Source organism: Musa acuminata, chromosome BXJ1-8 (genome assembly GCF_036884655.1).
Source record: "Musa acuminata AAA Group cultivar baxijiao chromosome BXJ1-8, Cavendish_Baxijiao_AAA, whole genome shotgun sequence".
NCBI classification, from domain to species: Eukaryota; Viridiplantae; Streptophyta; class Magnoliopsida; order Zingiberales; family Musaceae; genus Musa; species Musa acuminata.
The window spans coordinates 7,340,569-7,364,685 of NC_088334.1; the positions used below are offsets into that span (position 1 = coordinate 7,340,569).

The window sequence follows — 24,117 nt, forward strand, 5'->3', positions numbered from 1 at the left end:
TAGTAATGTCTTTTTCCATAGAATATAGAAATTTTGAATAATATTCTACTTTTGCAAATTCCATATCTTTTTTTGGAAAGTCCTATTACATTATCATGGATTCATATATTCAAAAGAGATGGAAATAAAGATGGCCTCAACTATATGTTAGATTTTTCAAGAAATTATTATTATATTTATTTGATCAAACACCCAATAAAACATCCATAGATTTGTCAAATATAATTCAAACAATAGCATTGTAATTATAATTATGACATTTAGTTTAGTCTCTTATCGATGACTATAATATATTATTTATTTTATCAGACTGAATTGTAATGATATATACAAGAATCGATTTACTAATAAGTCATGATAATGATTCGAGTACGAAATAATCAATTACAAAATACGGTATAACATATAGTCAGGGCTACGTTTCATATGCATCATATTAAAATCTAATTCTGAACTATGATAAATCATGATAATGACATCAAAATTTTAAACTATTAACTTAGGTTTATTCAGATCAATCATTTAAACTCAACGAACTTAAATAAGTTGATTATCTTGATGTATATATCTATCAATCAAATTCTTATAAACTAATACTAGTTGTTGGCAGAAGAGTGATAGCAATGGTAACCATGGGGTTTATTGGCTTCAGAAAGAAAGACATTTATTCGAATGAAAGGAGTGCATATTTCAATGGATTAATTATATTCCTATATTGAATATAAATTTAATTTAATAATACATAATTATTCTTGTTTTGATATATGTATATTTATTTATTACTACTGCATGCAGTTTAACTAAATTATAAAAGTTATATAATAACTTTACTAAATTATAAAAGCTATTATATCTGATTGGTAAATGCATTGTTTATTAGTGTATCATATATGACATTTTATATAATATTTTGATATAATAATTTAATAATACATAATTATTTTTGTTTTGATAGATGTATATTTATGTATTACTGCTGTATTAAGTTTTACTAAATTATAAAAATTAAATATCCGGATTCATTAGTGTATTATTGCACAAGTGATAGATTGATATAATAATTTTTTATTAAAACAAAACAAAGTGTTGCTTAAGTGTAGACTTTTAGAGTTCATAGGAAAACAGTCTAATTATTTTTACTTGGCTTAATTAATTGTGTAATTAAGACAAGCTCAATGGTCAGTAACCCAACAGGTATAACTTGAGAAACAAGCTAAGAATCTCAAAAGTAAGAGCATCTAAATTGACTTCCAGCAAGCACTAAATTATGGCTGACTCTCAAATGGATCTTTGTGTTAGAAATGATTTGGTGCACATAGCTAATGCCATCCTTCAGATATCTCTCACATCAATCAACCAAGATTCAGTGCCATGTCCTGTCTAAAAATTTCAGATAGAATCCTATGTAAAAGGTCAGTGATATGGCATCTTTAGGGCAAGAAGCTGTCCATCGATATGGATCATATATTGTGTTTTATGATTCCTCTCTTGAGAAGTCCATCAACATATATCAAATAACACCTCCTCACTGCTGAAGTGCTCATAAAAGTATGTTATTGTACAAGAAATAGTGACTGTCACTGGTGAAAACAACTTTCTTTCATTCAGAAGCATTATTTTATTATTCCCTTTTATTTAGGTAATTCAATGCAAATTTTGATTAGAACAAATGAGAAGAGATAAATTAATGCTATGTGCATTAATTTAGTTGATTTTAAGTTAATTTGAGGGTATTATCTTGCATAATGCTCAAATATAATGGATGATTTTGAGATTATTAATTATTTTAATATTTAAATTATAACTCGCATGTGCGATCATAACGACTCATGAGAAATTATTCGTTTTGGTGATCTCGTATGGTTTTATCTTTTCGGGATGAACCTAAAAAATATCTCAGTAGGTTCTTTACTCCTCAAAATTAACGTGTGATTAAATGTCTTTATCAATATATATAATATTTTTTTTATAAAGATAAAATTTATGGGATAAGATTCGGAACTCTCTCATTTTTGTATCTCATTAAGATGTATTTGAGCACATGATTCACACTCATAAGTCTGTGGTATGCGGAAGAATTCTGTGGAAGGAGATGGGAAAGCGCATGCGGATCGTTGACATGCCATTTCAACATCTGTTCTCCAACAACTTTACCTGCTGATAAAGATGAGGAAGAACAACAAAGTGTAAGGTGAAGCAATGGCGAGGTGGGACATGGCAGAAAGGTCCTCTTTTCCTAAAATGAAAGAGAGAGACTGATTGATTGATGGATTGATTGATTCTAGGATGATTGATGATAATGATAACAAATCGAAGCTTGCTTTCACGTAGATGCAATTCCCTCGGCACCATGTCCACCGTTCTGTGCATGGCACGTTGCTTTCGGCGCGGCGTCGGCGGATGCGGACTTGGGTCGAATACCTTTCGGGCACCATTTCCGTCGGCGTATCATCTGGCGGCGCGTGATATGGAGGTCAATGTAGAAGTTGGGCATCATGCAACACGAGGATTCCTCGGTCTCGTTGGGCTCATTGGGATATGATGGTATACAACCATTGAAGCTAAGATCAAAGGCCATCTCAAAGAACAAGCTTGAGGTGCTAACACTTGCTGTGTGTGTATCAATATGTAAAGGTTTGAGATCTTTGATATTGTCTTAGAAACATGGATTTAGATTCAATTTTACGTGGACACAGATGTTGAAACAGATTATGAACACAGTAATTGAGATCTGTCAGTGACCTATACGAATAAATGCAATTGCAACCCATTGATCACCAGAATATTTGCATGGAGTGGTTGGAGGAGGAAGGTTAGAATAGTTGGGGAAGAAGAAGAAGAAGAAGAAGAAGAAGAAGACATGGAGATGAGAGAATCCAATGACTGCTGCTGCAGCTGCCAATGGCCAGCCTGTAAGTGCATGATGAGTGGGGACTGTGCTGCCTCCTCCGAGGCTTATTTAGAGCCGTACTCGGGAGAACTCCAAGCCATCTCATGCCCTACACCTCCCTCTCCCTGTCTACAGCCGCAGTACAGGGAAGCCAGCGAAGCTCACAAGCTCTATTTCCTCTCCCCCCCCCCACCCCCCAGCTGAGCTCCAAAATACTGCACATCACAGTCCGGGACTGCGCACAACTCATCTCTCATTGTCTCTAAGAACGCTCTCATGTGCACAACACAACTCTCTGCGAAGAAGAAAGCTCTGACGATAATGGAATGATTTATTGGCTGTCATGCTGTCATAGGGAACATGCAGACGATGATGTGCATGTTCTTCCTGTGTACTGATCAGAATGAATACAAGAAGTTTGCCTACAAAAGTTTTAGATCCAACAATATACTTCTGAACACACAGTTCTTTTTTCCTTTTCTTTCTTCTCTCTCTCAAGCAGAACTGCAACTCTTTACAGTAAAAAGAAAGATACGAGATTCTTATCTCAATTTATGGGGACTTTCTCTTCCAATTTTTTGTTAGTTTTCTCAATCAAAACAGGCTTAATCTGTTCTGCTGCTCCAACACAATTTTCCCTTATCAAACATCTTAATTTTGGTAGGCACTGAAAATTTCATATATATATATATATGTATACATATATCATTCCAAAACATAAAAAACTTGTAGAACTCTAATTTATGTTAGCATTTAAAGAGAGATAATGTATATGTATGTAAAAACTGGAAGATTGAAATGAGCAAGGAAGGCAAGTTTGGCATGTAATGGCAGAGAGATCATTTGGTATCACCAAGTGGCTTTTAGCAGCTGCAATTAAAGAATGTTAGTCGAAGAAGCTCGTTCCAGAGTGAAGCTTAGAGTGAAGGTAGAAAGAAGCTTTCAGAAGGCTCAGTCTTGCCTCACGAAACATGACAAATCCACCCATCCCTTTTACCAGGCTTTCCAGCCTATCCCAGCCCATGCAACAGACACCCAACATCACAGGAGAGAGCAGCAGCAAAAGACAACCCCTCACTGTAGAGAGAGAAGATGGATGGATCCATAGATACTCCGCCACCAGCCTAGCCACCAAGAAACAGGAAGAGAGGAGGGGGGTGGGTTTGGCGGGGAGAGGAGGAGGGAGACTGCACTCTATCACTCTCAGGAATACCCACATGTCACTCATTTCAGCTTTGGGAGAGGTGAAACCATGTCTACCACAGCAGGGAGGGAAGAAGGGGGGGTGGGGGCTCTCACCTCAGTGACAGCAGAAGCTCAACCTTTTGTACTAGAAAAGCAGGCCCTTCATCCCTTCTTTCCCACATGAGACCATGGGGAATGGCAGGGTGGAATCTTGGTGGTGGGGGGTAGAAATCCTGAGATTGAGAGATCTTGTACCACCTTTCTCCAATCCCTTGTGTCCACTATGACCATCTTTGCTCTGATCCAATCAAAAGGAACTGTCCCCTCACCCCTGTCCTCTTCCTGCTGGTAAACCCCGCCTCCCTCCACATTTACATTTTGGTAACCACAGGCCCACATGACCTTCATTTCCTCCAATCCTCCTTATATACAATGTGCACTGCCTCTCCCCACCTCAAGCTTGTCTTCGGATGGATAGATTCCACTGGACTGGTATATACAGCACATACAGACACATGGGAGGCAGACCTTGGCTGCTCACCCAATTACCTTTGATTAAAATCACATCATCCATTTGACATGTGGGGCTTCGCACCTCCTTTCTCCTCTCCTGGACTCCTTTGGTTGGTTTATTCTTCCTTCCTGCTTTGGGACCTCTTGAGGACACTGGAGTGAGTGTGAGCCTGAGTTGGGAGTGCTTAATCAATTCAAAAAGACCATGGTCGTCGACTACCACGAGTTCTGGACAATGTAGGACGGTATATGTCAGCTTGATTGTTTTTTGTATGTGGTTTGGGATTCTCTTTGGCTTGTGCATGTTGGTTATTGTTTTCTCGGGAAGGTTGTGTGATATGTGATTCAGTGGACTGCTTCAAGTTGGTCGTTTAGCTGTTTCAGCCTGTCTTCTATTTTAATTCTTTTGTCAGCTCATCTGAGTGGGTTTTGAGGATCATGCCAGTTGTGTTTTATAAGCTGTAGCTGCCTGCAATTGACCACTTCAAGAGCCAAATAAACAGTATTAACAGGCAGCATTTGTACAGTTGCTGTGATGAAGAAGCATGATACTGGATCCAGCATCCCTGCCACGGGAAGGAGAAGTATCTGGTCATCTATGCTTTTGCACATTAGCGGACAACTGAATCACGGGGAAATTTTCAGTTGATGTTGGAATACATTAATGTGCTATAGCTATTGAATTCTTTCCATTTCGGGACTCCATTCAATCGAATAGGTTATGCATTGTTGTTAACATTGTTGTCTCTTGTGTTGTCGTTTGCCATCCAAGAATCCATGTTTTGGTTTATTGGACCAAGTCAAGCCTCTACCAGATGTCAAGTTCGATTGCAGCCATAGTTGGAGCTGCTGCAGGTGGCCTTGCATTGTTGGCGATCATCATTGGGTTTCTGTGGTTCTACATTTTGTGTTGTAGGACCCCTGCAAATAAAAGTTCTGAGACTGGTTCTTCGGACCCATCTAATCCAGGTAACTGAACACGCTATATATGTTGCATCAAGTATTTAAGGTCTCTGATTGCTTATGTTAATCGATTGATACATAATCTGCTCTTTTGGTACTTGTATATGGGCAGTGGAATGGGGTAGGAGAGATCGGATATCATGTGCCGGTTGTGGTCTTGCAAGTGAACATCAGGGTGCCAGGCAATTTACTCTAGAAGAATTGGAAGAAGCCACCAAGAACTTTAGTGAAAGCAACATTGTTGGTACTGGCGGTTTCGGTTTGGTGTACAAGGGTTTGCTTCTTGATGGGACCATTGTAGCGATAAAAAGGCGTGTAAGTGTTCCAAGGCAGGCATTTATTGAACAGGTAAATCAGCTCTTCTGAAATAAAATGTGTCAGCAATTTCTTGTTCATCATCCTACCAATTCTTCCTTTTTTCTTTTGAATTTTTTTTTCCTCCATCCAAGAATGATGTGGAACTCGCCCATAGGAAATTCCTACATGATTCATAAGTTTATCAATTTACTGATATTGTAAGGCCAACCAGAAGTTTCATCACTTTGATATGCTATTGACTTAGAGGACATTGCACTACAGATTGACTTTGACCAATTGTTACAAGTTAGATCTGAAGCTTCTCTCAAGTTTTTTACTTGTAAGACAGCTTGTTGAAACCTAGGATTTTCCTGTGCTTAATCTCCTGTGCTCTATGTTTTTATCAAGAACTCTGAATACATCAGGTTGTATGACCTCCGAATAGATCGGATAATGGAGGCATGGTTGCTTCTTTGTTACTTCTTTCGCTTCACTTGAATTTGTTCATGAGCATTTGCAAAGAACTCTTTTTTTTTTTTGTGTCCTGAGCCTGCTTCACCAGAATCAATATACTTTTGCAGTATCAGTGCATGCTAAAATCTACATTTGCTGAATTTTAAACAGGTTATGATTTTATCAGAAATCAGGCATCGCAATCTAGTTACTCTTATTGGTTATTGTCAGGAAGGTGGTCTGCAAATGCTCGTTTTTGAATATTTGCCTAATGGAAGTGTCTCCAATCACTTGTATGGTAATGATCGATTGATCTCAAAAGGGAAGATATTTTGTTACTATTTTATTCATTTATACCTGCTTTGTTTTTCTGGCAGATAGTGAACAACATTCCCTTACAAGGCTTGAATTTAAACAAAGGCTTGCAGTAGCTATTGGAGCAGCCAAAGGTAACTATTGGAGCAGCCCAAGGACAATAAGCTAATGCATTATATAGTCTAGAGAGTAGAAATTGTCCTCATCATAAACTGAAAGCAAAACTATTCATAATCTTAATTTGCAGGATTAGCCCATCTGCACAGTCTTTCACCTCCTTTAGTACATCAAGACTTCAAAACAAGCAACGTCTTGGTTGACGAGAACTTTATTGCAAAAGTGGCTGATGCAGGTTTTTTTAAATTACTACAAGGAAGTGGAGAAGTTGGACCTCAAGGAAGTAGCAATATCTTCCAAGATCCAGGGTATATTAATTTTCTAAAATTTGTTTCTTATATCTGCCATCCAACCGATAGACCATCATATTGACTTATATCGCTATCATACAACCATATGTTGTTTCCCAGGGTTGGAGAATTACAGGGATTTTCTGAAGCCAGTGATATTTATAGCTTTGGGGTGTTTCTTCTAGAGCTCATAAGTGGCATCGAAGTGACACATTGCATCTCTCAAGATTCATACAGTTTCTTAGTCCAGTGGGTAAGTTGATACACCGAAACCTAATAAACTATTTCAGGACATGTAGATATATGTTTTGATAAAAATATGTATTTTTTGATGCAAATATATGTTTTCCTTGATTATACAGTTGTTATAAGCCATTAAATGAAACACCCAAAACTACAAGCAATGAACCCATCCCATTGATATATGATAGATAGATTAGTAGCAAATGTCTGCCTGAACCAAACATAACCAAGTAGGATAAGAGTATATTTGCTCTGTCCATTTTGCTTTATATTCGGCTTGATGATAAAGTGAAAACATAGACATATATCATAATGTTGTTTTTTCTTTAAGGATGCCCCAGTGTGACAAAAGATGAACAACTTTCTTTTCACAATAATATTCATACTATGAGCAGATTGAATTATATATTCGGGATGATTGCATTAATTGATAATTATGTGGCCTCTGAATTTGTTGATGCACCTTCATTTGCAAGGATAAGTTGTAGAACATGCATTTTTTGTGCATAGAGATGAAGCTTTTTAAGTGTTTGATGAGCATTTTGTATGTTAGTTGCAGCCAATAAAATTCTATGAGATCGACTTTTGAGAAACTATAATCACCATTTCTAATTATCTCATAATATGATTCCAATTTCTATTTGCATGTGCATTATTAGTTGAACATCTGTGTCTCAAATAGATTAAACCAAGTGACAAATTGGTGGCTGGATACAAATTTCCAGAACAATTCATGGGTTTTAAATGCATCAGGGAAATTGATATCATATTCTGGTAGTTGTTAGTTCAAAAGAATATGTTATTTATAGGTTAAAGAAACTTGAAGAGGAAGAGTTCCTTGGTGCATATGATTGGGTCAGAATATGATGCAGGCCCGAGAATCTAATTTTGTTACATATTGTCTTATTTAATTTATACATAATGAAATTAGTTTTATTACCACCTTTAAGAGGTTCTATGTATGTGTAAGCTATTACAAAACTTCTGTGATATAATCTCTATCACTTGAAAATTGAACGAGAAATTTCGACCAACTTTCATCATAGGAGATGCTCTATTTTTTTACCATTTATGTGAACAAATTAGTTAGTTGGTAATTATTTAATCACCATTTACTGAAAGGCATAAACAGAAGACAAATTCACCAAATGGATTTAAAGATGACAGATGCATAAAGCTGAAACAAGTCCTTTTGGTCTAGGAGAAGAATCAGGTAAAGAGACAGTTTAGTCTAGTTGACATCTTGCTAATGATAAAAGCTGAGGTGGTAATATGGAAAAGCTAATGCAAGATAACAAGGAATGACCGTTAATCTACTATTCTTCTGAAAGTAGCTTGTTGTTGATGATGTAAGTAATAGAGAAGGCATTATATAAAGGCTTGCACACCTGAGTTGATGTATTTTGCAGACAAAAGCAATCATAAGCAAGAAATCTACGAACTGTATATGATCACAAAGGTCAGCTGGCTGATATAATGGTCTACTGTGCTTTCACATTAACAAAATGGGCACAAGAACAACAGAAAATATTGCAAATAAGTATTTCATTAATTTTCTGGGATAACCATCCAAACAACTTTTAGGCTAAATACATGCTCTTAGCCATGACAAACTATGCCACGTATAAAAGTCAACAAAGAATGTCTTGGCACTTCTTTTTCAAGACAAGAAGTATGTCACTGTTGTGCTTGCATAGAATGGCAACCATGCCTATGAAGCATGGATCTGGGTGTGGTGCAGTGATCCAACATGAGTTTAGTTACACTTCATATGTTAAATATAATAAACCAAAATTAGAGCGAAGATACTTAGAAATTGAGATGCATGAAGTAAGACAGAATCATTCTTTCAATTTCATTGGTTACAATCATGTTTTTTCGTTATACATTGTCATAAAACAATGTTCATAAAGTCATGCTCATCTTGCCCTTAATCACACGACAAATATTCAAGTAAAGAATATTTTAGCGAGAGTTCCATAGAGGATCCCCTATACGAAATGTATCCAGCATTTAGATAATAATACTAATTAGTATCGATATATCTGACAGAGATCTGATAGGGAAACAACAAGGCATTCAAAGTGTATTTCTAAGGAATGCAAATAACAGAATAGTTTTCATGTTGCAACACTTCATTGTAAGTTCCAATTTTTTGTAGATGATAAGGAAACTGCAGCGGCTGCTATAGTCTCCGGCTATTGTTTACAATCTGAAGAAACAAAATTTTCTAGATATAAATATACAACAATTGGAGATCTTGAAGGGGTTAATTTATTCAAGATGGTTAGAGGAGGATAATCTAACTTTCTGCTTCTATGAAGTCCCTGTCTTTGATCCTGCACTTATCTAATTGGACACTTTTCTTCAACCTATCTTTAAACAGATAGAACAAATCTAGTGCAGCTTCACAAACAAGTTTTCTAGTATGGAATTTTATCTCCAGAAAATTGCAACTATTGTTCAGCATTGGTGTCCAACCAAAAGAATCTCTGGTTCTAGTGAAATTTGACTCATGAAAGATATTTGAGTCATCAACATACTCGGCAATAATTTCTGGTATATTGTCAAGAACTAGTCTAAATCTCAAACTCATGACATATTTCTTGCCTCTTAATAACAAAATGGCCAGGGAAAAATGGTGGTATCAAAGTGCTAATGCTTAGAGGCACTAATTGTTTCATTTTCTTGCTAGTAATGAAGCATTTAAGCTGCCAATATTTATGTAAATAAGCCTTATGAGCTATGAAGTGTTATCACATGCCAAGCTTGTCTGTGATGTCATCCTTGCTTAATATAAATGGTAGTTCATTATGCATTTTTTCGTAAGAAACTGATGAAGATGAATTAGAACAAAAGCCAAGATCTCATCATGTTAAAGCTTATATCAATGATATATTGTAAACAATAAAAAAAAAATCTAGCATATTTCTCAGCCTCGGCAGTGGTGTTTGATTGTTAATGTACATATATTGATCCTTTTTTATGGATATTGTTTATATTACATAGGAGAAGCACACTTCCTTCATCAATTATCACTGTTCTACATGAATACCATAGGTAATTTTGCTCGTATTTTCCAAGGGTGAATCTTGGTGCCATATGAGACTGCTTCTATGTGTCTTGGCTTACTAGGCTGCGAGTCATCGAAATGACCTTTCCACTTGTAAGGATCAAGTTGCATGCATTGATCTTCTTCATGACTCGCATTGGCCAGCTTGTGCACTTGACTATCCTTTTCATGAAGGAGAGGCTTCGTACCATGATAAATTGCTTCTTCCTGACTTGGGTGACAATAATTTGAGTCACAAGAACAAACTCTTTGCTTGCTGACTTAAGTCTGTATATTAGAACTCAAATTGACAAGAGTCTCATGCATTAGGCCAACTTTTGTTCAGGTTTTTCGATATTATTTAAAATGACTTTGACTGGAGCATTAACGCATCTAATACATGTCTAATTTTCTTAATTTTTGTCCCTTGTTCCATCAACAGTAATGGTACTGTTAGCATGACTAGGCCACAATATGTCTAAGATAGCAAAAAAATTTGCAACATCTCAGGTAAAGATTGCAGGATTTGTCCAGGAAAATATACTACAATCCCTTCGTAAACTGTGAAATTCACTTGTGTTTTGTTTTGAAAGCTAAGAAGTTTTCTGGTACATTCCCGTCTTGTACTTGCGGCCTGGATATTCTCATTAGTTACAATGCTTTGGATCAATATATTGTCGAGAATGACATTGAATAGACAAATAATTATACTAGTCCTCAAGTACTCTTTTTTCTCGATATATATTCTTTTAGTTCACCTCTGATACCTTGGTTCTTTATACAAGGTGGAAGCACATATGGGCTCAAATGATCTCATTGATCGCCGGCTAGAGAGTGGTTTTACTTCTGAAGGGATGAAAGAGCTAATTGCACTGACTTTTCAATGCTTGAATCCATCCGAGCACAGCCGTCCAAAGATGAGAGCTGTTGTTGTAGAGCTTGACCGGATTCTTGAGACAGAGATGGCACTGACAACGGTCATGGGTGACGGCACAGCGATAGTCACCCTCGGAAGCCAGTTATTTACTTCAGCATGAAGAACAATTCATCAATTTTCTGATCATTACCAGAATAAGAACCAAGTTCTTTTTCATCCAAGATTCCAGTTGTTGCTAGTACTTCTGGTGCAGTGCAGATCAAATCTCAGCCTTAAGGCAGCAACTCTGGCTCTGCATCAGATTCAAGTCCAATAGCTTCTACTGATGACACATGGAGCTTGTGAAACTGAGATGCTTTTTTCCTGAGTTGGCAAACTCTAGTAGATTTGGTGAAGCACACCAAGACAGAAATCAAGCTTCATGTATTACTACTAATACAATTCTCATTCAAAAGATTGTGTTCTGGATTTCTGTAAAGTAATATTGTGGAAGAGTTTCTTGAGGTACATGTAATTCTGCATGTTTGCAGCTTCCCTTCATCTTCTCCAAATCCACCAATGTTGTTTCATTTCAGTTTGGAAATTTCTAGCCTCTTTCAATGATGGAGCATCACTTAAGAATGCACATATGAAATAATCTGATTCAAGTGATAAGCCTCTTTCTGCTTCTCTCATGGTGTTTACTGCACCAGATTACTCTTCCTGCATATTTGTTACTCATTTAAGACTCTTCTGAACAATCTTTCAAGTTCCTCATCTGATTATGAACTATACATATATATATATATATATATATATATATATATATATATATATATATAATTGTTTAAGTTAATATCTATATAATTGATCTAAATGATAATATGAGGTTCTATTTTAGAAAAATAGCATTTGGAAAAATTGTATGTTTATATATTTCTCTAAATATGTTATTTTTGTATGTATGTATGTATGTATATATATATATATATATATATATATATATATATATATCTTTCTTAATTTCAGTTTAGTTTATATATATACATATTCATAAAATTACAAACCTATATATAATTTAAATATCATATTACTATCAACTGAAATTTAAATGATATTGATATCCTTCAAACTTTTTATGATTATAAAAACATTAATTCATCAACAGTTAATTATGAGCTTTTAAATGAATGTAAATGAAAGGGACATCCCTAAAGGATTTTAATATTTAAAGGGATATATATATATATATATACACACACGCACACACACGCCAAAACTAAAACTTTTACTCACCGTCGGATCAGATAAATCCGCCAATCTTAAAGCAAGCACCGCCATTCCTGGGATGTTCATATTGCTCCTCGCGGAGGCTCTCATCGTAGCGCCTTCTGTTCTCAGATCTCGGCACCTAAAGTATCTCCTCGACATCTACCTCGCCTTATTCTTCGTCTTTGATTTCCCAAGTAATTGCTCCCCGTCTCTGTTTCACACGGTTTCCCCCTTGATTCTTTGTCTGCATGCATACATAGATCGATCGATTCGGGGTTGGGAAGCTTCTGGGTTTTGGATCCTGTCTGCACGCGTGGTGTTCGATCTTGTATTTTTCGGTTTTCGGCCCTCTGGAAAATTATGTATTGTTCTATGTTAATTATTTTTTGTGATTTTGGATCTTTGCACCATTTTTCTTTTAATTTCTTTGAGAAAAATAGAAGGTGTTCGGCCTTGAATTCACGTGTTCATTATGCGTTATACTTCTAACTGCACCAGATCTTGGTTTGCCTAAATATTTCAGAATTTCATGGCCCAAATCTTCCGTTCAAGTTGATTAGGGTTCTATGAAACCCATTCCTGGTATGTTTTCATGGGAACATTTTCATGAAAGGAAGTGTCAAGGATGAAATATGGTTAGTTTTATAAGATTAGGGTTCTATGCAACCTCAGTTAGTGGTTTGCATCCTGAAGGCAGGCATGTCGAAAAATGCGATTGGAAGTGTGTGATTGGCTGTCATTGGACAGCTGAGGGTTCAAAGGATTTGGCTTCAGGTCTAGTGAACCCTTTTTTGAGGAGGTCATTACTGAAGTGGAGAAGGCCCATGTGTTTCTTTCATGCAGATGTCTTCTATAGTGGAGTATGGTTTCTCCTAAAATTTAGTTGTATCTTGGAATAGAAGTACTTAGTGTTCTCTGCATATAAAGAGTAAGTGGCAGGAGATGGTTTTCTAGGAACTTGATCTATAATATACATGTGATGGTGGAAAATGCTTGCCATAAGGAAAGGGTTTCACAAGATAAAACTAACACATACTAAATGTGAAACAGGCATGAGAATCCATTTGGTTGATTGTGCTTTTAAGACAAAAGTTATGTGTTTCTGGCTACAACATAAGAAACAAAAGTTAGTGCATGAATAAAGGCAAGGGAAAAAGGGCTCCAAATTTAGATTTAATTAGTCCATTTGATGCATCCCTTGGTTCAGTGGGGAATAAAAAAAAAAAACTCTCAATCTAGATTGAAGTAGTTCATCCTAATCCATTGTAATCTTTCCATATACTTGTGGTTACTATGTCAAGTATAGTGTGATTACAAATTCTGAATTTGATGGATTAGCATCAAAGAATTGTTGATTGTTCTTATATCAATGAAGGGAAGTGATTCAAGAATAGCCATAATTCTCATTCTCCAATTGATCTTTTTTACTGTTCATGTATTGCCATCCATTGCTTTACTCATATTTGTGTCTCCATTTTCTTAATGACCTTTATTCAATACTTTCCACCGTGTTGACACATATAAAACTCTGTTCAACTTTGGGAATTTAAATTCACACACTTGTAGTTTTCAAAGTTTCTTGCAGCAAATACTTATATGGGAACCAAAACAAACTAAAGAATCTCAGCAAGCACTTATTTTTTATCAGACGATATAATCTACTTGTTACCAATAATTGCTACTAATTTATCTGTAAGCTTTCTCAGAAACAGTAGCAAATTATTATTTTTGTGTACCTGAGCTACTGATCACCACTCTTACACTAGCAAGTTCCTCTGATTTTTTAAATTACTTTTCTCTAGCTGCTCCTTCCAACACAGTGCTTGCCTGTCCTGCTTTTTCCTCGTCGCGTCTTTGTTTCTTCACACGTAAAAGAGTAGTGTTGAATGGAAGAAAAATCAATTGAATGTGCACAATTCGGGTCAGGATCCATGAATTGTTGTGAGCATGTGGAAAAAACAGGATCATATAGAGAAAAGTAGATATGATTGTGTCTTCCGTCACCATGCAGCAACATAAGAGGGGCATATGAAATTGGGAAGAGGATCTGTGCCTAGTTGCTGCTATATAGGCCTTTAGGGAGCATTGTAAGTGGTTATCCTGCTTTAAAATTTTTGCCTCTTTATTTCATATATTAGGCAGCCTAATCTGTGTTTTCCTGCTTTTGTTTAAATATTGAGTTCTTCAGTTCAATTGATCAAATTGTTCTTTTTTCCTATTTTTCTTTCTTTTCTTTTCTGCTGCTTTTATGTTTTACACAATGTTTAATCAAATTGTTATTTTCTTCCTTCAGGTTCTTTTACTTCAAGGAGACAAAGGTAATCAGGAAAGAGAATATCCTGATGCCTTTTCTGAGACCTTTTTCAGGCATGCGATTGCCAGGGGTTCTCAGGTACAAGTGATCTATGAGTTGCAGTCGCACCATTTTTATTACAATTTCAGTTACACTATTTTTGTTTTATTTGGTAATATTGTAATGCTTAAGTACCAGATATTTCTTCAATATTGTTTTCCGGAATTGCCTGCAGCTTTCCTTCCTGTTTCCATGGGTTCTCATTGCCATTTTTTCTGTTGAAGGACATAGGTCGACTCCCGTGCTTTGTCTTCTATTGTTTCCTTTTTCTGCTCGATTTTGTATGGTGCTTTGAGTATGACCGAAAGCACACATCATATCCTTATCATGTTAATCTATTGTTGCAAAACTAAATCTAAAAACTAAATTTTTTTAAAGGCAGTTGGAGCAAGACCTGGAGACTGTAATAACTGTACTGCAGCCAGGACCATTAGGGATCATCGAGCACAAGTTTTCGGCTGCTGAGGTGCAAGAAGCAAAGGCCATAGTCCAAATCGCAGTTGAGAATTGGCGAAGGAATTCTGCACATGAAAGAAATGGCTACGTTTGGCAGCAGTCCAAAAGTGCAACATCACAGGAGTGACAAATCTACTTGCTACTGGATTTGCAAGAACAAAGGGACCTGGTTCTTCAAATGCTACTGACCCATGTGGATGTTCTTGCTTTGTAAACACTCCCTATCCTATCTTTGAATGTCAAGTTTTTGGACTCCTTTGAGAGAGAAGCGCTCATGTGTCACAAAATATAATCGAATCGATCAGTCTATAGAAAGATTATATCTCCAATTAAGTGGCATTTTGTTAATTATGAGAATTTGTTTTATACATAATGTTCATATTTTACCACCTTGTCTGATTGTGACTGGTCAAATTATCTGCCTCATCTGCCAATTTGCTCTCTGTTTGTCATCTGCAAAGTTTTGGTGCTCTATTGACATCTCAAGATAACAGGGAACGTTCCATCTTTGTTTGTCGTCTTCAGTTTTGGTGTTCTATCAGCCACAATCTCAAAGTTATGGCTAATGATGTCTTCAATCTCAATCAAGCATAATTATCCATTGAATATAGCAATAGAGAACAGAATGGGCACTAATGTAGTCCAATTGGGTCCATAGCATCACATCACTAGTATCGGAATTAGATGGTATCGTGGCTACTCTGCATTCCACAGATTGACGACACTGCTAACGGTGTCATATTCTCTGCTGACCAAGACCCCTATTTGCTGCCACTAATATTGAAGCACGTGTCCCAATTGACCGGTTTCTCCCTATTTATGACTTGGACACCTGGCGATCGAGGGATTAGTGCTACCGGGTGTCTCCGGTCACCCGCATCCTACTCCCTCCAAGTTCATTAATTATACGCTTCTCCGTATCCAGAGAAAAGAAAACATCTCGTCGTCCTCAGAGGGGTTGATCATGGCCGTCGATGCTCCATCATCCGGGTCCTGTTCGTCTTGCTCCCGTCTCATGCACGATCGGACTCACCCGTCTCGACCGAGCCAGGGAACAGCTTCCGACGAAGTCGGTTCCGCGGCCAGGCCAATGCCACCTCACAAAGTGGCGTAGTCCGAAACGCCGTCTGATGTCCTCGAACTTTAATTACCTCTTTACCCCTATTCCCAACACAAAACCATCGGGTCGCCACTCCCTCGACTCCTTATACTTACTAAAAGGCCCTTAGCTGCCTCACTGCCGACACTTTCCCGTCGGATCCGCTGAAGCCCCGTGGGTAGCCCGTGATCGCCATCTTCAATTATACGCTCAACACGTGTAATCACCGGCGTGCATCTCACCGTTGAAACCCCCCAAACACGATCTCCCGTGGGCAGGCTTTTCCGGTTATTTCGAAGGATTTAGTGTGGCATTCCTGGGAATTCACAATACAATAAAAATAAAAACATGAATAAAAGAAAATACGGCCACTGCCGCGAGGATGTCTTCCACTGTCTTTGGCGCGTATGTGAACTAACAACGGACGAGAAGAAAAAAAGGGTAAAAGAAATCAAATAAATGCGCACACACACACACACATCCAGAAAGAGAACAGGAGAAGGGTGGGGTTTGTTTCTGATCATCATCATCATCGTCTCTCTATCTCTGTCTAGGAAAGAAGGAACGAAAAGGAAAAAGAGAAGAAAGAGAAAGAAAGATCTCGATCGGAATCGATCTTTCTCAAGGCCCAAACCCACCTCCTTTCTCTCAGTCCTCGCTTGATCTCGCCATTCCAGAACGTTCCGGAAGGTTCCCGAACCCTCCGATGGAGATGAACGAGCCCGGCTCCGCCGCCAAAGGCCCCCGCCTCGATCCCGACGCCGCCCTTGAAGGTAGTGCAGGATCGCTGTTGGTCCGATCGATTGCTTTGGGTCTGCAGTGGTGCTGGGAAGTTTGCTGTTAGGGTTTATTGTGTGGAACGGGAGAAGAAAGGGCGAAGCAAGTTCTTGATGATTATGTATTGATGTTAAATGTAGAATCCATGTGGAGGTTGGGACTGGGCGAGGGCAGTTCTTCCTACCCGGAGAGGCCTGGTGAGCCGGACTGCTCCCACTACGTGCGTACCGGATCGTGCAGCTACGGCGAGAGGTGCCGCTACAATCACCCCCGTGATCACGGAGCTGTAAGGATTTCATCAACCTTTGGTTGGGATTTATTCTATTAGGGTTACCTGCACCTTTTTCTGTTATTGTTCTCTTTTTTTTTTCTTTAATACCTGATCATTTTTCCTGTTATATTGCTTTCTTTTTGATTGGGTGAATAAGATGTAGCTTGTCTAGAATGATGCAAGTTTGTGTCTGTAAGCAAGCCAGTTTGTGGCTTACCAAAGACAATCCATATATGTGGACCATATTACTAGCATTTGGTTTGTGTTGTTGAATTAAATGATAGTGTAAACATCTTTAGTTAACTGGGGCTGGAACTGGAAGGACCGGGGCTGTTGAGTATCTGGAGCGAGCGGATCAACCTGTATGTGAGGTACTACCGTGCTTCCCATTTTTAGAATTTGGTTTTGCTCGACTGAACACTGGGTAAGTGCACTTATACTAAAATGCGAATATAATATTACAGTTTAATTATGAACATTCACCATATTGGATATTGGATTTTGTGGAGCTATTGAAATCTATTGTTTTAACTATGGTAAGATGATCTTTTTCAGTATTATATGAAAACTGGAACTTGCAAATTTGGTTCTACTTGCAAGTATCGCCACCCCAGGCAAGGAAGTGGATCCATCCCTCCGGTCTTGTTAAATGACTGTGGATACCCACTGCGGCCGGTTGGAGTTTCTTATTCTATACCTTTTCATATTGCTCTATTCCATAATTACTTGCCACATTTATATTTTCTCTAACATTCTCTGTTTTTGTCATGCTGTCCAATGATGGAAATTTAGGGGGAGAAGGAATGCTCCTATTACATGAAGACTGGCCATTGTAAGTTTGGTTCAACTTGTAAATTCCATCACCCACAACAAGCTGAGGCTTTGGTGCCCTCGCCTGCACCTGCATTTTATTCACCGGTGCAGCCTCTGTCAATCCCTTCACCTCAACAGTATCCACCCACGGTTACTTGGCAGTTCACCAGGCCTTCAGTGTTCCCTGGTTCATATATGCCAGGACCTTACGCTCCCATGCTGCTCTCTTCAGGAGTTGTTCCAGTTCAGGGCTGGAATCCTTATCCGGTTTGTGAGACCCTTGTTGCTGAAGTTTTAGTACAAGAGGATAGGATGGAAAATCTGAGGTTTCTTATTTTGTCTTATTACATACAACGCAGGTGCCTATGAGTTCAGTAGTTTCTCATGGAGGTCACCAAGCAGTTCAAGCTGGACAAGTATATGGGTTGCCAAACCAGCCATTTCCTTTGATGCCTGCTTACTCTGGGCCTCTCACACCGGTATCCTCTTCGGTCGGCCCTTCAAATGCTAGTCATCGAGGAGATAAGTTTCCAGAGAGACCTGGCCAACCAGAGTGCCAATTCTACATGAGGACAGGAGACTGCAAATTTGGAGCTACATGTAAATATCATCATCCTCCGGACTGGAGCATATCAAAGGGAAACTGTGTTCTTAGCCCCCTTGGCCTCCCACTTCGTCCGGTATGCTTCTCTACCACCTGTCATTATCTGTCATAAAGAGAAAAATGATCCGATTCTATATGCCATTTCTAGTTTTTGAAAACTTGATGCACAACAACATTACGTTTCCCAACTGTATTGGGCTGCCACTGTCCTCCATTGAGCTTAACCAGGGCATATTAAGTCTGTAAGGAGGACACACATTCTAAAGCAAAAAATTGGATTTGATTTTGTCAAATATTTGAAGTTGTACAAGTTAAGACTTAAATTACTTTTTATTGAATATAAAAATGTTGTATTTGAGGCCTATAAGTAGTATAAAGCACATGATAGAACAAATGTTTTGGATTTTTAACAAAATAACCTTTTATATTAAATGCTAATACGGTTCCTGCTTATATTTCTCTTGGTGGGATCAATGAAAAAACCAATTATTTTTCGATATAGACAATTTTAAGTCTGATTATACCTGAGAATTAAGATTTACAATTTTACATAATGAAAACACTGGAAGGTAACAATCCTGGTGAAAAACAAATTGAAACAGATGAAAAATTTATCCTATTACAATCTTTAAATCTTTAATTTTCGGTGTTGGCTGTGAGAAATGGGAAGAGACTTTGCAGATTTTTTTTTTTTAATATGTCTAGGATAGTTGAAATTGGATGGGCAGCACAATATTTAAGCTGTTTCACCAACAGATATTCAGGTTTGTGTTTTGGTAATCTTTTCTTGAAAACAGCTATTGCTGTAGTATTCATGGTTCTCTTTTAATTACTTGGCCATCCTTGGCAAAGAGAATAATTTCTTTCACTATAAATTTGAATTTTTCAATAAATTGAGAAGACTTCTTATTGGCAATCTTCTCATCTGCTTATTTTGAATAAACCAGTCACTGATATAGTTGGGTCTATAAGACTATTTCCTGTTTTGTGGTCAAATTAGATAGCAAATCTTCCTACCTATCAATGCAAGGACAAGAATCTATTTTATGGATCATATCTTGGTTGTATAAAGATATGGTGGTCATTTGAATTTGTGTAGTTCAGGAATTGAGAAACTTGAGCCAATTGTTAAGTTACCAAAATTTCCATGTTATTTATTACTCCAGATTGATGATTTCTATAGTTTTTGAGTGAAGTCTTGTTTCCAATAAACAAATGCTCTTCAAGCCTTCGGAATCTTATTATATAGTTTCTAGCTCGAAAACCATGTAGGAAGTTGTAAGATCAATGAAGTCGTATGAATCTTTTAATAGTTTCTTAGCTCTGCAATTCTTTGATCTTTTTCTACGATTCATTTTTCTGCTGACAAGAAGTAGGCATATCCATTTGTTGATGATAGCTATATTTTTGTTCATAATTATTTTTTAAAATTTTCACATTCTTTTGGAGTATTCTTGTGTTTCTGATCAAATACTTGTGACAGGGGGCTCAACTTTGCAATTACTATGCACAACACGGAATGTGCAAGTTTGGGACAACATGCAAATTCGATCATCCAATGGGAACTCTGAGCTGTAGTCCTTCTGCATCTTCACTCTTTGACATGCCAGTTTCTCCCTACCCTATTGGATTATCTGTTGCTACCTTCGCCCCATCCTCATCATCCTCAGAGCTACAACCTGAATTCAGTTCCAGTAAGGAATCTTTCTCTAGCAAAATGTCATTCGGGAGCACATCTAGTGGTTCTATCGGTACATTATTTTCTAATACGGGTTACCTTCCCCACTTGTTTATCCGGCATCAAACCCCTACGTCGAGTAGTGGTGGTTTCATTGCACCCGGTGGTGAAATCTCAAGTTCAAGCTGAGAAAAGCAGATCTCCCTTTATAGTCATTTCCAAGTATGTACTAAGCCTCTAATTCCAACTCATTATTCATTGGTGATGGAGGCACAATATATTATTTGTTTCTTTTTTGTCCGGTCAAAATTTTGTAACTCCTCCAAATTGCTCATCTCATCCAGCTTCCTCCCGGTTTTTAGCTTTCATGACCTTGTTTATACAATCCTCCTAGACCGACCCTCTTGTGAAATAAGCTATGGCATATCTGAAGATGACATAGCAAAATCCTAAGCCTTACACTTTTGTCTTTTCTTGATATCTGGCCAACAAACCCCCCCCTCCTTCCTTCTTCAGTCAATTAAGCATCAATTTTTGATCTGTCTGCTATTTTCTATGAAAACTTTTTTATAAATCTTTTCCTCGTGAAAAAGGATAATGTGTTTCATGGCTCAGATTTCTGCACTAGTTTAGAATCCAAGCTTCGACATCTTCTTGCATTACAGTTCTCTGTGACGCAGGCTACTGATATGCAACTCAAGCAAGATATCCCCACAGTTGTGCTCAAGCAATTCCTTAACTTGGTAACCCTGTATCTACCGTTATCATTCCAAGCAGCACCAATGGACTCACATGTACTTGTGGTCATGGAAAAACCTCCTGCTGCTTGCTTGTAAGAATAAATGCGTAGTGGTATAAGAACATTTGGATTTAGAATGAATCTTTCAGTTAGTTGTGAATTTTCATTCAACCTTTATTTGCTTGCATATGGTATTCATGTTACATTCATATATGTCGTCGGTCCACGTTAATAGCCTTTCAGTAAGAATAAATGTGCCAAGATATAAGCACACAGTTCATCGTATACTGTCATAGCATCTTCTGTAAGCAACTTGAATCTTGATTTCAACATGTTATGTAACAGACTGAAATGGAAAGTATGCATGAATGACACTTCCTTTTCGTTGGAACTGTGTTTTAGTTCTTTGGAGATCAGCTCCACAAAGGCAGAAATTTAGAACATAGGTCAAATTCCAGGCTTCTACATGCTGTCATGCCTCTCGTGTTCCTATGTCGAAGAATTAAGAATGATCTACACTTTTGACTCCTTTGTGATTGATCCCTGCCTGATATCATCTACTTTTGAAAGATGAGAGCATGGCAGCCATCTTGAATCATGATTTTGGTGTTATGATACTCATGAATGGTTCTTTGACCAGTGCAGTCCGATTCCCTACAAGTCCATGATGATCAAGCATCCGTCCAATTCAAAGAACATCACAGCGCATCCTGATGACGAAGCTGCAGGTCTCAGTAAGAAATCATGAATGAAATCCACTGCTACACCGATCGAATCAACTACGTGATGGGAATCGAGGCTCCAACCACGCCGCTTTCATGGATTTGGTTGCGTCGGTCGTCGTCGTGCCATCGGCCGCGTACTCACAAACGAAGGGGAAAAGATCCACGACGTCGTCGACCATCATCTGCAGCGAGCTAAACGACACGGTGATGCGCTTCTGTCCGGACCTCCGCAGCCAGTCTTCACGATGAAGATTCACAAATTCGTCGAGGAAAGTGGAGTCGGGTATCTCCCGATCATGATTCAGATGTCGATGGCGCAGCAAGAAATCCTCGAAGCTGAACGAGAACACTAAATTCGAGCTGACGAAGTCGACCGATTCGTTGATATCGCGGCGGTCGTAGGAAGCGGCGCACTGTCGCCGGTGGTCGATGCCATCCAGCGTCTCGATAGGAGGCCGCACGTCCTCCACCAACACCCTCTCCCACATGTCGTCGCCCACACTGAACCGGCCGATCTCCACCACGGAGGCGCCGAGGCGGTGCACTGCAAACACCACGCAGTCCGGAGAGGTCGGAGGCTCCGTGAATGTGAACAGTCGGTGGGAGCTCTTCCTATCCGGGTACATCACTAGGTTGATGACCTGTGTGGAGAAGGGGTTGAAGAAGAACAGCTCCCTCTCCCGGGTGGCCAGCAGCCATCCGTCCTTGGATTCCATGCACGTTGCGCCCCGGAGGTGCGGCAACGACATCTCGCAGCATTTCGGATGAAGGTGATCGTACAAGTAGCACTTGTTACCGCCGTCGACGCCGACATCGTAGAGCAACATCCACGGGCGCTCCTTGGAGAACTCGGCGATGTGGGAGCAACCCGATGGGAAGAGCCGCCAGTTCTTGCAGACGCCGCGAAAGCTCAAGTAGTCTATGAGGGGCAGGCGGGCGGAGATGTTGCCGAGGGGATCGTCAAGCAGGTCCGACCAGCTTGTGGCTCTTGTCTTCGCCGTCGATGGAGGGACGGCGCGTGAAGCTTCTTCTTCATCTTCAACAGCAGCAGCAGCAGCGTGGTTGGAATCAGTTTCCATGCGCACTGTGTCCAGCGAACGAGCAAGTCCAAAGGAAATCAATTAAACGCCTTGCTCGAAGAAAGCCAGAAGAGAAGAAGCGACACGGTATCTATGACATGTCCTCAAACCAAAAAGAAAGACGACTACAGAAAGCGGAGTCTGATTCAAGAAGTCTCATAGAAGGTCAAGACTGATGAAACGTAAAGACACCATCGACGAACAAGAAACATCGTTCAAGATGTCAACAACTCCGAGGTAATGTCGATCACCTGACGGTTCTTTTCTCTTAATCGTAATGTTCTCTATGTCTTTCTCTAAATCATACCAACACTTGTATCTCTCTCTATCGACGATCGACTCTACTATATATATGTATGTATATTTCCCATACGATGAGCACAGATCGAATGCTATGTATGAAGAGAAACAAGACCAAAGAAACGAAATGAACCTTTGCTTCGATCCTTTTCTATCGAGTCGTAGGAGAAACCTAAGGAGGAGGAGGAGGAGGAGGAGGAGGAAAGCAATTGATGACTTGGGTATAAGTAAAGCGGAAAGAAGGAAAGAAAGAAGGAAAGACTTCATTTGTTAGGCCGTTTTTGGGTGGAAAACTATGGAGTTAAACTGAAAGATCAATCGATCAGGAAGAAGTATGATTGATTGAGAAAGTAAGAAGAGAGAATAGATGGAGGGTGGGCGTACTGCAAATTGTACTAGGAATGAATGAATACATATAGCTAATGAATGTTCTTCTTTTGTTTTTTGGATTTGTTGGCCTAATCTTTGCAACTAGAGGTGGAATTTAGGGACCATGTCGATCAGTTTGACATCTAGTCAAAGCTATGGTTGATTTTATACGACTCTAAAATGTGAAGCCGTCCAATATCGGATGTTGAGTTGATTTACAGGATTTCATAGATACATTATTATTATTATTATTATTAATTTGAGATTAATGATTTATAAGTATTAATTTGATTTAAAGTTAGATTCAAACTAATTGTAGGATTATGATTATGATTAAAAATTCTAATACAGAATTAAGTATTTAATGAATGGGTAGTGTACCTACGCATCATAATCTTGGGTTTAATA

At 38.5% G+C, this 24,117-nt stretch overlaps 4 protein-coding genes across 8 annotated transcripts; 3 read left to right on the forward strand and 1 right to left on the reverse strand.

Moving 5' to 3' along the window:
- Positions 1 to 4,997: 4,997 nt before the first annotated feature.
- Positions 4,998 to 11,628, forward strand: LOC135587336 (putative serine/threonine-protein kinase). The gene is made up of 7 exons (XM_065078612.1): positions 4,998 to 5,557; positions 5,664 to 5,899; positions 6,473 to 6,599; positions 6,679 to 6,750; positions 6,864 to 7,041; positions 7,144 to 7,276; positions 11,104 to 11,628. The coding sequence occupies exons 1-7, from the start codon at positions 5,404 to 5,406 to the stop codon at positions 11,353 to 11,355; spliced, it is 1,152 nt and encodes a 383-aa protein (XP_064934684.1). The 5' UTR covers positions 4,998 to 5,403; the 3' UTR covers positions 11,356 to 11,628.
- An 860-nt stretch (positions 11,629 to 12,488) lies between these two features.
- LOC135582749 (uncharacterized) lies at positions 12,489 to 15,644 on the forward strand. 4 transcript variants are annotated; one of them, XM_065078615.1, is made up of 4 exons: positions 12,489 to 12,590; positions 14,740 to 14,838; positions 14,975 to 15,030; positions 15,178 to 15,644. In XM_065078615.1, the coding sequence occupies exons 1-4, from the start codon at positions 12,523 to 12,525 to the stop codon at positions 15,204 to 15,206; spliced, it is 252 nt and encodes an 83-aa protein (XP_064934687.1). In that variant the 5' UTR covers positions 12,489 to 12,522; the 3' UTR covers positions 15,207 to 15,644. The 4 variants fall into 4 exon arrangements, 3 of the variants coding, with proteins under 3 accessions (XP_064934687.1, XP_064934686.1, XP_064934685.1); XM_065078614.1 differs by having other exon boundaries at positions 15,182 to 15,644; XM_065078613.1 differs by lacking the exon at positions 14,975 to 15,030.
- Positions 15,645 to 16,794: 1,150 nt separating this feature from the next.
- LOC135587337 (zinc finger CCCH domain-containing protein 5-like) lies at positions 16,795 to 21,413 on the forward strand. Of its 2 annotated transcripts, XM_065078617.1 has the most exons (8): positions 16,816 to 17,127; positions 17,272 to 17,417; positions 17,702 to 17,773; positions 17,958 to 18,077; positions 18,195 to 18,482; positions 18,575 to 18,895; positions 20,303 to 20,719; positions 21,178 to 21,413. In XM_065078617.1, exons 1-7 carry the CDS (start codon positions 17,061 to 17,063, stop codon positions 20,684 to 20,686), a joined length of 1,398 nt encoding a protein of 465 aa, XP_064934689.1. In that variant the 5' UTR covers positions 16,816 to 17,060; the 3' UTR covers positions 20,687 to 20,719; positions 21,178 to 21,413. The 2 variants fall into 2 exon arrangements, with proteins under 2 accessions (XP_064934688.1, XP_064934689.1); XM_065078616.1 differs by having other exon boundaries at positions 16,795 to 17,127; positions 20,303 to 21,413.
- A 448-nt stretch (positions 21,414 to 21,861) lies between these two features.
- Positions 21,862 to 23,556, reverse strand: LOC103994265 (uncharacterized). The gene is made up of 2 exons (XM_065078618.1): positions 23,474 to 23,556; positions 21,862 to 23,045 (listed from the first exon to the last, which is right to left on the reverse strand). The coding sequence occupies exon 2, from the start codon at positions 23,038 to 23,040 to the stop codon at positions 22,012 to 22,014; it is 1,029 nt and encodes a 342-aa protein (XP_064934690.1). The 5' UTR covers positions 23,041 to 23,045; positions 23,474 to 23,556; the 3' UTR covers positions 21,862 to 22,011.
- Positions 23,557 to 24,117: the final 561 nt, after the last annotated feature.